Below are 17,731 nucleotides of genomic sequence, written 5' to 3' on the forward strand. Positions count from 1 at the left end.
CATTTATGAAAGAGCATTTAAGCACATGATTAAAAAAGCTAGTCAGCCAAGTGCCTTAATTTGGAGCAGACAGAAGGCTTAGCATTAACTTCTTACCTTTTAACTTTTTCCTTAACTTCACTGGTAAAAAGTGGATCAACCTAGGAAAGAATACACACAAAGGTATATGGCACTGCTTTAGCACTACAGCGTATGTTTGAAATGCCCAGGAAAGAAAAATAAATTTTAGCACATTTTTTACTGAAATAGTTAAAGACATGAATGTGCTGAGCTTTGAAATCCTACCACGGATCTGTAACTTGGTGGTTACATTTGACTCTTCAGACAAGCACCCTTGTGAGTGATTGACTCTCAGAATACCCAGCTAGGGGGGTGAGTGCACAGCATAGCAGAGCATGCATTGACTACTCCACTCTAAACCTTTAAATGACTCCTCTAATGCAGCATAGCTCTGGGCTGCTGTCAGAAGAGGAGGTTCCCTTTCTTCTCCCCTGACATCTCTCTGGCTGCAGGTTCTAATTAGTGCTAGATCTGTTTAACATGAATGACTGTTTTCAGATGACTCCGCTAAGGCTAACATGACTCAAATGACCGATTTGACAACTTACTGTCTCAGTGAGGAACAATGCACTGATGTGTAAGCAGTTCTTTGTCACTTTATGTATGGAGTAAGCAATGCGAGGAAGAACAGGAATTTTTCAGGCTTTAGTTAATACAGGAAGCAATCCACATATAAACTGTGAGACAGGCAGAGAGATGTTATGCACCGACAGAACTGTTTGTTTGAAAATTCACAAGCACAAAACTCTAACATACAGTCTAGCATGAAGGTATGCCAGAGTTATTAAAATGTTGTCTAAGCTGAGCAATTAACTCCAGCAGTTTATGTGCAAAGCTTAGCTATGGCTGCTATTATCATTGAGCATGATTAAAAGAAATAAACGGAAGCTGAAAACCCTTAACCAGACATGAAGAACAGAACTAGATTTTTTTTTTTACTTTTAAGGCTGACTATATTAGATTAATTTATGATAGCTTACGCAGCATGCAGCAGTTGTAAGTACTGGGAAGAACGGCTTGGGGTTTTTAATGCATGCTTACATTTTCTTTTGTTTTTTTTTTTTCACATTCTAATATAAAGAACACTATCAAAGCATTTTAGAAAACTTTTGGAAAAAGTCAGAATTTGTTATAACGATGATTGTGGTTTTTGAACACAAGATCAATTATTTCATGAAAACAAGGCTTTATAAATGAAACGATTCAAGTGAATCACTCTTGTACTAAGGAATGCAAGAAATAAAAGGCCTCCATTACTACTTAGGAAAGTAGTTTTAGTAACAGCAGGGGAGAAAATCAAGTGCTCTTAGCTGATACTGATGACAGGGCATGATACAGATCTGTCCACTAAACCAGGATGTCATGTCACAGGTTCCTTGGGTATTTCACATTGAACTTCACAATTGATTACAAATACCTTTTCAGCGTTTTCCCCAAAGTGCTATTGTGATGCTGAGGTCCTCTCATGAGAACCTATACTCTGTTTCCATTAAAATCAATGGAATACTTGCAAGTGATATAATGAGCAGTGGTCCTTTGCTCTTCTACCTTTAAAAGGACAAGGAAAACTACAGCCTGTGATATTAATATTACAAGATACTAATTTCTATCCCACTACTTCAGTGGAAGCCAAGAAATTGCCATCGGCATCATACACAGAACAGTCCTTTAAGCTGTATTCTTCTGTAGGTAAATATTCCAAGAAACCTGGCCTGAATATGAGAATTCAGATAAAGTATTACTTTCAGGATGGGTGTAGCAATGACTTCAGAGAAGTGATCCCCTGAGCTACATTTAGGAACTTGAGGGGGCACAGTTATCTAACCACAGGCTCAATATAACAGAAATTAGATGCAACATAAGCTGTTCAGTAAGTTGGAAATGCACTTAAAAGATGTGAATGCTTCCAAAGCCAACACACTATGGCAGGATGCCTAGGAACTTAGCATAGTCTCAGAAAAAGGTACTGGAACTAAAAGAACATTACTTCCACCCAAAATGTCCCCATGATCCAGTTCTTCTACAGGTAGGGTGCTTGTGGGCACATTTTATGTTATTACTTGCCCACGTAGCAGGTGGATATGATCATCAGCTACCTATCAACTTTTGTTAAGATACCATGCATCCAGAGGAAGAGCCTTTAAGGAGCTGCAAATTTCATCAGTTTAGCAGAGATCAGAGGAAAGCAACTTGCATTGTACCAATATCGGAACAGATGAGGTAGATTGACACATGGAAAGGTGAGTAGGCATATGGCAAGAAACCATACCTAGCAGGACCAGATACACTGTTAGAGAAGTTCTACTCTGCTGGCAGGCAAAGAAATATCTGAGACATGTTTGATAGTGCAGAAAGTCACAAATCAAACCCTGCACAAAGATGAAGGTGCCTGATAAGCACAGAGCCTACCATTATCAGAATCTAAGAAATCTTCTATAAACACACTATATTAAATTGCTGCCATGTAAGAATTAACTCAGACAGAAGCAATGGTCCAGACACATATTCATTAGAATGCTGGGATGACTCTAGATTTTGAAGGGAAAAATAGGTATTAGTACATTTAAAGTTCTGTCAGAGTATCATCCAGAGTACTAAAGAGTGAAAAGCTGTATCTGCAACCATATTCAATGCAGATAGGAAGAATTTGCTCAATTACTCTGGACTGTGAGGTTTTGACAGCATCACTGTGAGAGGAATCACTTTATTCACAGCAGCAGGTGATACCACATTACAATTTTTATCTGATCAATTACTTGAATAGGCTCAGCAAGACCAAGCTTTGCCTACAACTGAAAACACAAGCATTGTCTGCGATGCAACACAATCTGGCTGCAGCGATTTCACCAGAAACTAAGATCCCTGCAAACATACTAAACTCAAGCATTCTACATCATCTTTTCCAGACACCAAATGCTTAAGGAAATTCAATGTCTTCTGGGTTTGTTTTATTTCCCCCCCAATTTTAATTCAGCCAAAACAATTTGGGAACTAGGATCTGAATTAACAGAACTTTGGGTCTAAAAGAAAAATACATAACCTCTTGAAGATAGTGGAACAGCTCATTTCACCATTTCTAACAAACCTGGCATTTTCAGGAAGCTTTTCTTGCAGAAAGAGCAAACTAAGGGTTAGAAGAGTTGTCATCTTACCTCTAAAAACATCTGTGAGTAGGACACTTAAGGCAGGATGTACCTGGCAGAATTTCATAGTCCTCAGCAGGCTAAAGAATTTGAAATCGTATCTTTGTCTCCTAGCTGGTTTTCCCAGTTATTGTGCTCTAGGATATTCTGGAGCAGGTTATTATCAGACTTCTCTAGTTGCTTAGGTAAGTTGTGTCAACAGCTGGTTCGTTTTAGAACTAGCCCACAAAACAGTAGGTAACACCGATCCAGTATGAAGAGATAGTCTACATCATTGGACAGGTCCCACCATCTGTGGAGGCAAGTTACTCAACTAAAACTGTCTCAGTAGGTATGAAAAGAAGTTGGACAGAGGTAGAATAGCTGTCAATGGAATACAGTATCATCACAAACATAGCAATATTCTGTACTGTCCACAAGAATGCTTAAGAATTACAAACAAAGTGGCCTTTCCAGAGGTTGCATGCTGAAGGTAAGTTTTGTGGCCTTTTAAGGTTTCATCCGATTCTATTCTTGGAATATGGAGCTGCTGAAAATTAGCCACTGTTTTGAATTTCATTATAGAAATGAACAAAAAGAAAACTGGAAGTGAAGAAAAATGCTAAAAATTTTACACCATACAGGAGCCAATCCTGCAACATGATTTAGATTGCACCATTTGTGACAACTGTGCATGGTAAATGCACTGAAAGGCTATAATCTTACGGAAGCAAAGCACAGAATAGTGTGTGTGCCTTTGTTCTTTATATTCTTAATTATTATAATCTTAATGTGTGTTTCTTTCATATCCACAATAAACGTGACTTGCTTCACAGATAATGGTACTGATATATTTAGATTTTGCATTTGAGTAGCAACATGAATAAGAAGAGTACAGATAAATACCAACAGAGCTGAGATTTATTTTTGTCCTTTAGCAATATTTTAGTACTATGGCAGAAATATGTTATAAACTGTTCTGAGGAGGTTCAGTCCTATGCACTGCTACAGGGTTATTTCTGATAGCTTACTGTAAAGATGTTAGCTTATGAAGAAGTGAAGCAAATGTAAAAAGACGACTAAAATGTTTAAAATCCTCACTGGAGGCTGCAAGTGCATCTTTTGATTTAAAGCACAGCTTCATTACACCTGCTCTAGATTTGCCTTCCACACCAGTTCACTTCCACATCATCTTGCGTTTTAGCATGGAAAAAAAAAAATGCGGACAAAAATGCAAAAACCAGCTTTTAAAAAGAAAAACCTATGTCCCAAAATATACAAAGAACAAAACTGAATGAGAAAATAGAAAAATAGTTCTTATTTGCCAATTCAGATTCTATTTATTTTTGTACAAAAACCAGACTGCCTACAAGTTTACAGGCTCATGTGAAGATGAATCAGAGAGGAGATTTAGAGGGACATGAACACATTACCCAGATGCAACAGGGAAGCTTTTAGTACCCTTTTAGCATCAGCTAGAGTTTGTTTGGTATGACACTGCTGCCTACTCATACCTTTCCACTGATTAAATTAAGGCTACAGGCTGCCTTCTCAAGACTTCTGCTATGGCTTATATATTTAGTACACGTATACTTCTTTTGAGAAGTCCTGCCATTAGTTTTCTTAGTTTAAAGTATGCTCCCTTGGCACAGGCAACATACTAGAAGCAGAAACAGTAGGACAGCCTCCCTGCAGCTCCACCTGGTCCCTGTGCCAGGCTATGGGAAGCTGTGGGAATGAACGTGATTTTGCACAGAATTAGAAGCACTTTGGTGGCTCTTAGGCATCTTTCCTCCTCTCCCTCACCAATTTACAGATTAATTCATAATAATGACTGGGATAGTCATCATTTTAAACCCTTTTAGGCACTAGTGCTTCACGAAAAGCAAACTATTGCTGAGAAATTCATGACAGCATTTTGAGGCAGCAACCCAACTGTGTGTTCTATCTAAAGGGAGTTCACAATCACAGAGGAGCTGCCACTTAACTGACCGACCGTGAAAAGAGAGAATTAGAATTTGTAAATTCTTGATTTGTTAAACAGGATCTCTATGACTTACTGGGAAAAAACGAAGTCTCACGTTAATATTGGCCAGCACTTCTACTAAAATACATACAATTCATTTGAAGGAATGATACCAACTCTAAGCTTAATCTGAGATGTGAATATACAAGAACAACTCAGTTTCTGATTTTATTTATTTCAGTCAGCACCACCTTCCCTTTCAGGTATCCGTATCCCAGGCCTTAATGCACTCAGGTTCTAATTGTGAAACAGACTTCACCAATTTTATTTGTCAGCCCAAGCTCTTTTCTTGCTCTCTGGTGTCAGACAGAAAGCTAAGATCATTTTGCACCTGCTGACAACTGTTAACTGTGTACAAATTGATACTACCAGAAATGCCATCAAAATCTAAATGGGACGGAACAAAGATGCAATCCTCCACATGAACAAAAGATGTAAGAACAGGGATAATGAGCATCTGATAGCACCTTCAGAGTATTAAAATTCCTCATTAACAATACCTGCTAAAAAATCTTCTAGATGACAACTGTTGCCTTTCAAAATATTTGATAGGCTCATTTATAAATTATTCATATTGAAATAAGCCTATTATTTTATTTGAAAGAGTTCATGTTTTTCGTACTGATACACAAAACAATTTTGTACTATCCCACAGGTATATAAACCCACACCAGTATTAGAATCCAAATATTTTGATACTTTTTATCTACGAAAGTTCTTTCTATAGTCAAATGGAACATGAAACGTTTTGTTCTAAGAGACCATAATAGACTAATGGCATTATCAAGTCGCATGCGTGAGCTAGACATAAGACTGTAGTAATCCAGCTGCAAATGCTTTTTTACAAAATTAGCCCAAGCCTTCTAAACAAACAAAAAATAAAATCAGTGTATGTAAATGAAATCTACACCTGCTGTAAACTCTTTTAGAGCTCCTGGTAACAGTCTGCATTAATAAAAACCTACCTGCATGGAGTTGGGCTACCTCAGTGCACATCCTCTTAGAAAACTCCTCTTGGCTGCTTTCCCTTTTGCAATGCAGATGCTGAGTGAGGGAGCCTATTAGCTGACAGATGAACTCTGAACTTGGCAAGTCCAAGCACTGGAATTTCTTCCATTTCCATAGTTTAGACCTGTTGTGAATAGCTTTTACAACAAGTGCTAGGTTTGTACTTTCTTATCTCTGCCTCAGGTTCAGTTTGGAAAGAATTACTGCGGTTTGGAAAGAATTATTGCAGTACCTCAGATGTGAGTAAACAGGCATTTAGGGATAAAAATACAACTAAATAAAAATTACAACAACTTACCGCAGGTCCAATTATGCCCAGATGGATGCTGGGTTCCTTTCTGTGCCAATCTAAACCAGGAGAAATTTTTTTATTAATCAAAAAATATTAATTTTTAATTCTCTGAAATCAATGCAAACAGCTGCATGAATAAAGAAGAATTAGGCAAATATTGTATTACTCCTTAAAAGGCTGAATGTGTGCCACGCTCACACTCAGCCTTCATATTACTCCTCAGAATTCCAACGATTAGCATGTCAGAAAGTTAGTATTTAGCATTTCTACCTCATGCAATCTCTTATGATTCAAGGGTTATTTAACTAAGCTCAGATATTAAATTTGAATCATCTCAAGAGAACAATGCTCTAAATAATGCAGTGGCTGTGGCTGCCGAGACAAAATTATTTGAATTTTCTCCTATGTAAAGGTACATGTAGAAGCAACTCCAACCACTGCAATTAATACTCAGATATATGCACGAGAGAAATCTGCTGCTTTTTCAATACCAGAATAGAACAAATCCAATTACTTTAATAAACCATAATCTGTTACTAAGTAAGTGTCACAAGGTGATAAAGGCTTATAAAAGTAAGCTGAATAGTGGAGGCTGAATTTCCAACTTGGAAAACCTGAACCTTTTACAGACAAACAGAACCTGGCAAAACATTCATCTATGTGACTATGAGAAAACGCCAGCCTAATTTACAGTGTGGAGTCATAACGATGGGTGGTAAAATTTGCTTGTAACTTCAGTGATACTAATTAGCAGACATGCAAATCAGTGTAACAGCCATGTGACAGGAAGATAAAGAAGTTATTTTGAAGGAGGTGAACTCATCTTTTGTTTTCCATTAATATTATATGTAACAGCAAACCCGTTTTTCCAGCAAGTACAATCATCAAACATTGCTTTGATTTTGATGCTTTGTTACTCCCAGCAGGCTGGAAAAGACGCACTACAGAAATAATGTGTTGAACACATCAATGGTTACATGAGCATTTCTTTTTTAAAATGCAAATATATTATGAAGTTTTCTGCAATGAATAAAACAACTTATGCCAAGCTGATAAACATTAGAAGAAACACATCTGAATCCAGTAACAAAACAAGGGTATTCAAATAGCCAGTACCCACCTGAAAAAACATCTACTAAATACAGAGGGTCTTTGACTCTTCGAAGTCCACATATCAATAGAAAAACATGTAAACTGCCTGTATCTGTAGGAATACCTGCAACAAATACATTTAATAGTCCAAATGTAAATAAAAAAAAAGCTGAACACTCCAAACTGTTTCATGAATGAGCACATACAGTGGTAAAAACAGTAATAGGGTGGATCCTGAAAAATCTTCCTTATTCCCTCGGGTTCTTGCTGTTGCATCAATCCTCAGATCAACTCAGTGGAGAACTTAATCATGCGCATCATTTGACAGGGCACATGAGTTTACTTCCAGAGGCAATGTGCAGGATTTGGACAAAAAAGAATGATGGCTGTTATTCTGGAACACCAGAACCCAGCTTTGACTGACAAGGCAACCATACAAATCCATGTGTTTCTCAGTATTTCTACCCGTAAGAAGCATAAAACTGCATCCATATAATAACTCACCACCTATTTCAAGGATATTGTGAGGTTTAGTTAATCAATGGCTGCAGGGATTAGAGCTCTTAATCTGACACCTTTTATTATAGAAGATCAGGTAAATGTCCCATAGGTATCTATCCCTAATATGCCAGCACTGCTACAGAATAGTTAACTGTAAGTTACATTATTGAAAAGCATTTACACTAACCTCATTGCTAAGAAACACAAATGAAAAATGATTTTTTTTGGGGAAAAAAAGTCAACATGCAAGTTTTTAACATTAAAAATCCTGTAAATACACAGCAACAACCCACAAAAGTAATTTTGTAGGCTATATTAGAAAAAGAAGGTCTGATGTACAATATTGCAGTTGCCATGGGCTCTATGACAGCACAATTAATTCAGAACACACTTCTGGAGAAGGGTCACTATGTGATGAACTTATAAAATGTGTTTATAATAAAACAACATAATCCACAAATTGCTGAATGAACACACATAACAACAACATAATTTAATACACATTAGAAGGTTGGAATGTTCATATTTGATTTACTGTACTGCACAAATCAGTTTGCTGTCCTTCAGTTCACCTATTTATTGAGCTCATGGCAAGGATAGATGACACTTATTATCTAACATTAGGCAGTTCAACAAGGAGCAGCAAACTGCTGCTCATCAGCAGCAGGCTGTTTGTGGGACATTAATGCATGGGTCGCACACAGGGCTATGTCACATAGGTATAAGGAGGGCTATGCTGTATGGTCAGAATGACCGTCTGTGAGATTTATGATTACCAGGAAGGCAGCAAGGACAGCCTCCGTGGCACAGTGATCTGCTGCTGCTGAACGCTGCAAAGCTCCCTAACTCAGCTGCTTACACAGCATCACCGAACTGATGCAGTTTGTAATTTAAGATCACTCAAACTTGGTAGCAGCTCACGTTTCCTTATGGTGTTGTGTAACTTAAAGGCAGGGTCAGGCCCTGGAAGACACATGCCAGGAATATCTCCCCTCACGTCAAGGAATTGGATTAACAGGAGTTCTGCATCAAACCTGTATTTTGTGGGAGAGGGAGGATCAAAAGACTCATTACATACTCAAATGTTACTGCTTTTAGAATGAAAATTCATTTCAGGGACTTCTAAATGCTCCCTGTCACAGGGTTCATTATTGAGTCTATTTCATTTAACTTAAACAGCTTGAGTTGTCGAGAGTGGCTGCAGCAGACATGGTGAGTAATATTTTTCTGGCTATCGGACCAAGAAATAATTTGTAATTTCTAATACACAAATATCTGGATTAAAAAAGCCATTCTTCTGGTGCAATGGACCATTAACAGTTTGTTTTTAAGACATGGGGCACTGGTTTCAATTTACAACATAAATCAGACAAAACAAATTACTAGAAAGTGTCATAGAAATTCAGATCACATTTTATCTACCCATATGGCACAAATATTCATTTTACGCAATGAACTCCCACCTATCAACATTCTGCTCTGGCTATTTTGGAACAACCTTACAGTTAGCACTGAAAAGTTAGTCAGAAAGTGAGTGAGAAAACAGGTCTTCCCTGTTCTCATACAGATTATAGAATTAACTGCGCTCTCAATATGACAGTACCCTAACCATAGAATCACAAAATCATAAACAGGTTTGGGTTGTAAGGGACCTTAAAGATCATCTAGTTCCAACTGTCCTGCTACAGGCAGGGACACCTAATCAACATTAACTACACCTGAAATACACTTTTTTCTCCCTTAACATCGTTTTGTTTCTGTCTTACAGCTTTCAGTCTTTTCATCTTATTAGATAAGGGTTAAAAGTGTTGCGACAATGAAAACCCCTAAGAGACCAATTCTGTGCAGTACAGACTGCCATTCTGCTCCCTGTACAAAAACCTTAACCCAAAACAGAAACCAGAAACTGGCCCCAGAGATGGCAATTGTACTTTGTAATTTGGATATTGCCATTCAGTTCATGTGGCATTTATAGGTACTTCTGCCAGGCATCTCATCAGCAAGAATCCTATTATTTCACTACTGAAATTACCTAAAATAGTATTTATTAATGGAAATAGTCCACTCACCTGACAGTTATTTCAAAAATACATTCACAACCTGGAACTCTCACTCCAGACCACCCCCTCCATGCAACTGTACAAAGCACTACTTTATCACAAAACTCTATGTAATTTTCTTCAAAATAGCAGATACTGGACACACCGTTCTAGAGACTGGATTCTACATGGCATTTCTAAATCTTATCATAGAAGGGCTAGGTTTGCTTTTGCAATCCAATTTAGTGAAGTAAGAATCAGGTGGTTTTATTTTATTGTATGTTTTACATCTTAGTCATCACCTAGCTCATTTTTGCAGGCAGACTTTCCCCACTCAATCCACTTAGAAGCATATAAAGGCATTCCTGAGAAGACTGCCTTCCCAGCACATCACTGCCACTGTTTAGTGCTGGGAGTTTACTCATTCTCTGTCTACTTAAGATCAGACTTCAGCAGCACTTGCATATCTTATTAGCTCATTTACTGAAAATGGTTAAATGCACACATCAAGACAATGCCTTGTTTCCTGACCTGTTGCTTTCTCAAGCCTTGCTAGCACACCTGCTGTGAAAAAAAGACACGTCATTTGTACAAGAGAACAATCATTTTAGTATGCTTTTTCCTCACACCACTGAAAAGGGGAACATATGAAGAGAATAACTGCAGTAGTTGCCTCTACCAGCTACAGCCATCAGCTGGATGAAAACTGATATTCGAGAGAAGAGTTTTTCCTAGAGCATAAACAAGACTTTTGATACGTGAATTTTTGCTATCATTCTGCCTTTCCCAGATAGGCTACTTCATACACTACTGCCCTGTGTGATTCAGTTCTGAAATGGAAATACATTAATATGGCATAATCAAGTCATTTGTTCTTCTGATACATTCACTATGACTCCATCTTGCTTGACATGCAAACACCCAAGTAACAAAAAAAACAGCTTCTGTCTGTTTCTCTTATTTCTGTCAGTGTTACAAAAGCAGAGATTTTAAACCCCACACTGTGCTTAATTTTCTCGTAGTTCATACATTCTTCTGCATGCTTTGCAAAGAAAATACAAAATGGCAAGATTTGTACATAATCACTGGCTATAAAAAAGAGAAAGACTGCATGGTACATGTTTTCCAGCCATCCTTCAGAATCACTACACACTAAATGCAAGTCAAGTCTTGCCACTGTAATCAACATCTCCTTCAGTGTCAAAACCAATTGTTTAATGCTGGTAAGAGATGTTCCTTTAAACATACATTGTGAGTACTTGTCTATGGCTGTAGACTGATTTGTTACATTGGCTTTATCTATAAAAACCAGCTGCACATTAGCCACAGCTAGTCTTGAGCCTGCAGGGCACCTGTTTAGCAATATGTGAGAGGTCAAAACAAGAACAGAGATCGATGGGGTTATGAAAACTCATTCCTCTCATCAACCTGATGTTATGCTGTCCTGATATGCCATACAGAACCATGGGGATGGTAACAAATAAACTGCAGGTGAGCTGAAATGAGACAGGCACAGCGGAAGATTAAAACTGACAAGGAACTCCCACAGTCATGCAACTCCTTTTTCATGATGGAGCAGAGGTGGTATTATGCTGCTCAGAATTGACATACAGCAATGTAGCTTTAGCACGTCAAATTTCAGAGAGGAATTACATGATCAAAAGGGTATCCTAGTGCTGTTCCAATGTATTTGTTGACAGTATTGGAACCTGGCACAAAATATACTGGTGAATAGATAAAATGTGATTAATACTCAGGATTCATGTTCTCCTGCTGACTATGACTGAGTCATGGCATGGCCTCGAAAAAGTTTGTCAAATCTAAACTTATCCATCTAGACTTACCCATCATCTGCAAGCATGAAGTAACAGCACTGGGTTTAACTTTTGGTAAACTGTTCTGAGGTCTTCAGTTGCAGGACAGAATGAGAGAATGGAGTATGTGAAACGTGGTAAACATTTTCATAATGCAACACTGGAAATAAGCAATTTGCTATTTAAGATTTCATTGTCTCCCAGTTTGTTCCTTCTCTGAAACTGTTTAACTGTTCGTCACATCAACTATTTTACTATTATGACACACTATGATAGCTTATACTTTGGCCTTTATTAAAATCTGTACTTTGATGCCAGGATAGCAAAACATGAGCACAAGTAACGAAAAACCCCAAATCATTTCTGCAACATTAGTAAGGACATTGTTTTTCTAGGAAAGGCAAGAATAAGTAGAAATGTTATCTCACCAGATTCTGAAAGAGTAAATTCATTTAACTCCACTCCCCTTGGTACTGTACAGTAAAAATAAATACATTACTGCAAATCCTTAATCTTCCTGAAAAGCTGCAAGCCTCTAAGTGAGAAATACCAAGCATTACCTTGCTGAGAGGTGAAGTAGCTGGCATGTATTTTTTATACTCTAAATCTTTCCATTCATAGTTATGCTTCACGTTCATCTCCGTACACACAGCAGAAATACCATCACTGGCTCTTTAAGTCTCTTGACATCAAGAGTTTGACTTTGTCTCTCTTTCACAAGCCAACTATTAGAAACAAGCTGCCTAGACCAGCCAAGTTTTCCAGCTTGTCTGACACGGTTTCCTTAACTGAAGTTACTAATGACACAGAACTTCAACAACTATTAGCCTAATTAGGTCTTATTTCAGAAATACACTTAGCCACCTGCAGATCTTGAACATTTATTAGCATTTTATGAAGTTGAGCTTTTATTTTACAAAGTAATATGTTTTGTAGAAATTAAGGAGAAGTGAATGTAATAACTGTACCCAAAGCGTTTATCCTGCCATTCACATTCAACAGTGAGTAACTGCTAGAATTGCTGAGATGTTTCTGAAGACAACAAAAATTATGTGACTCTGTTAACTGCCAGGGGCAGGCTACTAATGCAGAGAAATCAGACTGCAAAATTCTCCAGAAATCCTTTTTCTCCCCTGTTTCTCATTACTTCTAACAGATCAGACAATAAAAATGCTCTATGCTTTCAGATCTGCTGGGGAACACAGCTTAGTGCTGCTATGATATTATTTCTATGGTCAACTATATATCTGCACAAACCTTTACTATTTAATTTTTCTTATGTGGTTCTTTATTTCCAGCATAGCTTTAGGAAAACATAACGCCTCAGTAAAACCCTGTCTGTATTATTATAGGTTATGTAAACTTTTCAAGCTCTGAAAACAGCCGTGCTAGGAAGCAGATATTATCTGAGAGCAGAAAAATCAAACTACAGAAGTATATTGCATGTCTTATTTGACAGTGCAATAAGCATCTGATCCTGTGATTCTATGTCACCTTCCAGGAAACCAGTTTTTAGTCTTATCTGTTGGGTAAAAGAGCTTTCTCAGTTCATTAGCATAGATGTTATTAGCTATCTACATCTTCTAATCACATGATGTCTCAAGTGTTTATTAGGTTTTACATCTCACAAGCTTCAGCCACATTCCACTGAAATCAAAAGGAGCCTTTCATCACAGTATGATGACATCAAGCCTGCCTGTGATCTTAAGTAGCTATGCTCAATCCCTAAGCTAAATTGTTAGAGAAGATCAGTCCCAGTTTTAGTGTTTACTTAGACTGTCTTGTAATTTTTTGTCAATCAATTTACAGCAAAAGCCTGAACTTTCATTGTTTCTCTCAAGTCTAAATAGGCATCTAAAATGGCTGACAAAACCGATCATGTTGTATTACCGATTCCTGTATTACAAGGTCAGAGAAAAACATTTTGATCATCTGGTCTGAACTCCAGACTGACACAGGCTGCAACGCTACCCTAAACAGCCTGAGTTACTAAATATACTGAAAACATTGTCTTCTTGGAAGTCTGTGTTGAAATATCTGCACTTGGTTCAACTTCTGGGTTTGACTCTCATCCTCATAGGACAAACTGTGAAGCTGACTGTTAATCAGAATGCAGAATCAGAATGCAGATTAACTTTAAACACTGTTTTTGTAGATTTAGTCAATAAATGTTTTAACAGCCAGCCACTAAAAATACTGCAGCTAGAAGCTAGCACATGCACACTACACAAACATCACCTGTGCAACTCCCAAGTCTGCTACTGAGACTGTGAAGAAATACTAATTCCATGATTTTTGTACTAAGATTGTACTGCACCCATAACATTTCACAGCACTGCTTCTGTTTCTGTTAGGCTATTGCTATTTACGTTAGCAACCCAAACTATGAGATGAAATGTCCAAAAAGCTGACATTTCTTAGCTTTTGGTTTAGTACCATTCACATCTGGGGGCTGGAGGTGGGGGGAAGCCTCCCACAATGAAATGTGTTTGATGTAGTCTGCCATTCACTTAAATTTACCATTAAATTCTTTCTGAAGCCATTACACTGACTTAAAGAGACTATTTATGTACTGGTTATATTTAACATGAGTCAGATGTTAAGGCTGTTCTATGACTAAAAAAACATATAAACCAGTACAAAGAATATTCATAAGAAGTCTGTTCTATGAAGAAGGTCTTGAAATATTCTGAAGAGCCTATTTTATTTTAAAGAATAACCTGCCAATGTATGGTCTGATCACCAAGGATGTTTAACACTCATCCCTCAAATGTATTATAATTTCCATTGTAGGGCATGTCCTGTTTCTTTACATTCAGTTTTGGGAATCCTGAATTTGAAAAATTTTTAAGGACACCACTAAAGATAGAGGCAAGAATTATCTGGTTAAATATTTCCCACAAAAGTCATTAAATGTCTTTTAAATAGGGAATAGAACTTCATGAAAAAAGCCTTTAAAAAAACCTCATAAAAGCCGTAAGGTGAACGAGATTGGACAGCTTTATCTGCATGAAAGCTAGGAATCTTTTCAAGTGCACTTCATTGTGCAAGCCTACACTATCAAAATCATATTCTTCTGAGCAAAACTGCCTTCTATTTTTGATGGTTTTCTACTGATTGCTCCAGTTTAGGAGAATTTTTAAGACTTTGAAACTGCAAATACCCAGAAAAGCAATTCAATGGAAATCCTTATAAACTCCAATTAGGAGTCATCTACTCTGACTCTTAACTGGCACAGCCAAAAAACCTACCTCCTTGGGCAATATTAAAAGAAGTGGAAATTGTAGGCTGCCACATGGATATAGAGACAAAACTGATGAGATGAAACAGTCATAAAAATTAATACTGAAAAATCTAATTCCAGTTTTCAAGTTATTACTTAACAGGCACAGATGTCAGAGTCACATTTTAGTTTGCTTTTCGTGTACATTATGAATTATTTTGCACTTTTGCATTAGTACACATTAGGCAAAATACTGTCTCTAATACATTAGATGAAATGCACTTTAGGGGGAGCTTCCCCCTCTTCAATCTGTTGACTGGTATTTTAATCATGAAGTGGTTGGACATGAGATCCAATCAACACTGAGGCTGTGCTAGCAAGTGACAAATCTTTTCACTTCAGAAAATTATTAATCTTAGTGGTGCTGTGCTTGTGTGCCGTGATTTACTGAGAACAAAATAATGTCACAAAGCTCAGTTTAAAATTGGGCACCAGTTTTGAATAATGGCATACATTTACTTATGTGATAAAGCAATTGACAAGTAAGGATTCATTCGTAACAGAGGGAACAGCTGTACTATCAGAGATTAGATTGATGAATATAATATTGAAATATTTTTACCACAGTAAAAAAGGGGAAAAGGCAGCTGGAACGATTAAAGCATTGCCAAGACCAGGTGTCTTTAAATTAGGTCATCTCCCTTACATGCTGTTACTTTGGTGAAAATAGAAACAGGCTCTAGGTCAAGACCATATATTAAAACATCAACACGTATTTCCCTTCTTCATCACTTCTTCACCTCACCTGCTCTTCTGCAAAAGACATCCAGAGTTTCTATCACACAACTTTAAAGCATAGCACACTGAGGTGTTGGTGCTTCAGTCTAACTTACTTTCTAAGAGACAGTGACCCATACGTCATGATGATTTTATCTTTTGGTGCTATTCAGACCAGAAATGTGGAGACAGCCTGTGTAGTTTACTAACCAGACTAATCTTATTGATATTCTGCCTGAATCTAACAGAAGATTTTTTTCACTTTTCTTAAGTTATTTTACAACCTAATCAGTTGCCCTTCACATTGTAAATGTCTTTCATCATTAACATCTACCGAGAATAAATATAATGAGCACAGAAAAAAAGTGAGTTTTACCTGCATTTTGTAGAAATCTATACCAGTCAAACGTTTCCTTGGGTGTAGTCTTAATTCCTGTGTAGACAAAATGAGAAACACAACATGTTTAATTGGTCCCTGGATGGCTGAACTATGGCTCTTGAAGTGTTGCCCTGAGAAAACAGTATTTCTGTCAAGCACACTGAATTCCATACACAGCTGTTCTCATCTCAAACTTTCCCCATCCCAACAGGGTCAGGTTGCCTGCACAATCCTTCTGTAGTCATCAGACTAAAATTCAATTGAAAATTTTGCGCAATCACACAGCACATGAAATTCTTTAGCAATCCAGGGAATTAAGCTCACTTATACCTTGCTAATATTTTGCCTTCTAAAATCTATATAGGGGGATAGTATTATCTGAGGGGACATATTATTCCAAAAGAGATACAGGTCAGCTGAGACCCAAGTCCTTAATTTAAGGCAAAGATAGCTAATTAAAATGATATAAAATTACATAAATATTAATTTAAACTGAATGTTAATTTATTTGGTTTGCCTCACGTCAAAGATCAATTATTTTACTAATGAAACGATTATTTTTTAAATATCTTAGCTACTACCTCCCAATGGGCTTAAATATAGACTAAATACGGACTAAACAGACCTCCTAATGAGCTTTTCAACATAATAGTTCTGAAAACAATTCTATTTTCTTTGAAAATTAAATATACCGAATGAGCTTTGGAATCTGTAGATCAATCAGGAGCTGTAGCTTAAGCAATCACATCTAAAATGCCGAGTTGAGTGTCCCTACACTACTCAAGTACTTTGGATAAGATACTTGTTGGGCATCATTATGCTGGGAACTCAAAGCATTAAAAGGAATTTAGTTTCAGAGAATAATCATACTGCATCAAAACTTCCATATACTTTGAAGAAAGCTTGGTGCTACCTTAGATATTATCTTATCTTTCAGATTCCTACTGTGAGGAATTTGAGAAAGCTTTTTTTAAAAAGAACTAAAAGAGCTGAAAATTTAGGCTAAGAGACTGCAATACTGCCCCAATTAATGTAAATGGCAAAAAGCTCAACTTCAGTGGAATCAGCACTTCAAATCCCATACCCATTTCAGCAAAATATTTCTTGTGTAAAAATAAACTAATAAACTGAATGCCTTAGTCAATATTTCAAAACTCTCACCTTGAGTCTGGACATATATTTTCTTCCTAGCATCTGGCTTTAAAGAGAAGGAGAAGAAAAGTAACTTACTTAGTTCACCATAAAATATCAATCTTCAAAAGACCCCAACTGGTCTAACACAATTCACATCATTATGGTTTTCTTTTGACTATTAAAAATCAAAATAGACAATTAGAGAGATACACTTGACACCAAAAGCCAATAGTCAGCAATGCAAATTACATTTACAATGAATAT

The 17,731-nt window shown here is 37.1% G+C and overlaps 1 protein-coding gene across 7 annotated transcripts in view; it reads right to left on the reverse strand.

Moving 5' to 3' along the window:
• The window catches only part of GLT1D1 (glycosyltransferase 1 domain containing 1), a 52,025-nt gene that overhangs the window by 15,086 nt on the left and 19,208 nt on the right, over positions 1-17,731 (reverse strand). For all 7 annotated transcript variants that reach the window (XR_010615552.1, XM_065692542.1, XM_065692537.1 and 4 more), the window contains exons 5-9: positions 17,495-17,531; positions 16,331-16,387; positions 7,629-7,724; positions 6,515-6,564; positions 97-140 (exon numbers count right to left, since the gene is read on the reverse strand). Coding sequence is in view for 6 of the 7 variants with exons in the window: in XM_065692542.1 (XP_065548614.1) it covers positions 97-140; positions 6,515-6,564; positions 7,629-7,724; positions 16,331-16,387; positions 17,495-17,531 (284 nt within the window). In the remaining variant the exon portion in view is untranslated. The remainder of the gene's footprint in view (positions 1-96; positions 141-6,514; positions 6,565-7,628; positions 7,725-16,330; positions 16,388-17,494; positions 17,532-17,731) is intronic.

This window comes from Lathamus discolor, chromosome 12 (genome assembly GCF_037157495.1).
Source record: "Lathamus discolor isolate bLatDis1 chromosome 12, bLatDis1.hap1, whole genome shotgun sequence".
Classification (NCBI taxonomy): domain Eukaryota; kingdom Metazoa; phylum Chordata; class Aves; order Psittaciformes; family Psittacidae; genus Lathamus; species Lathamus discolor.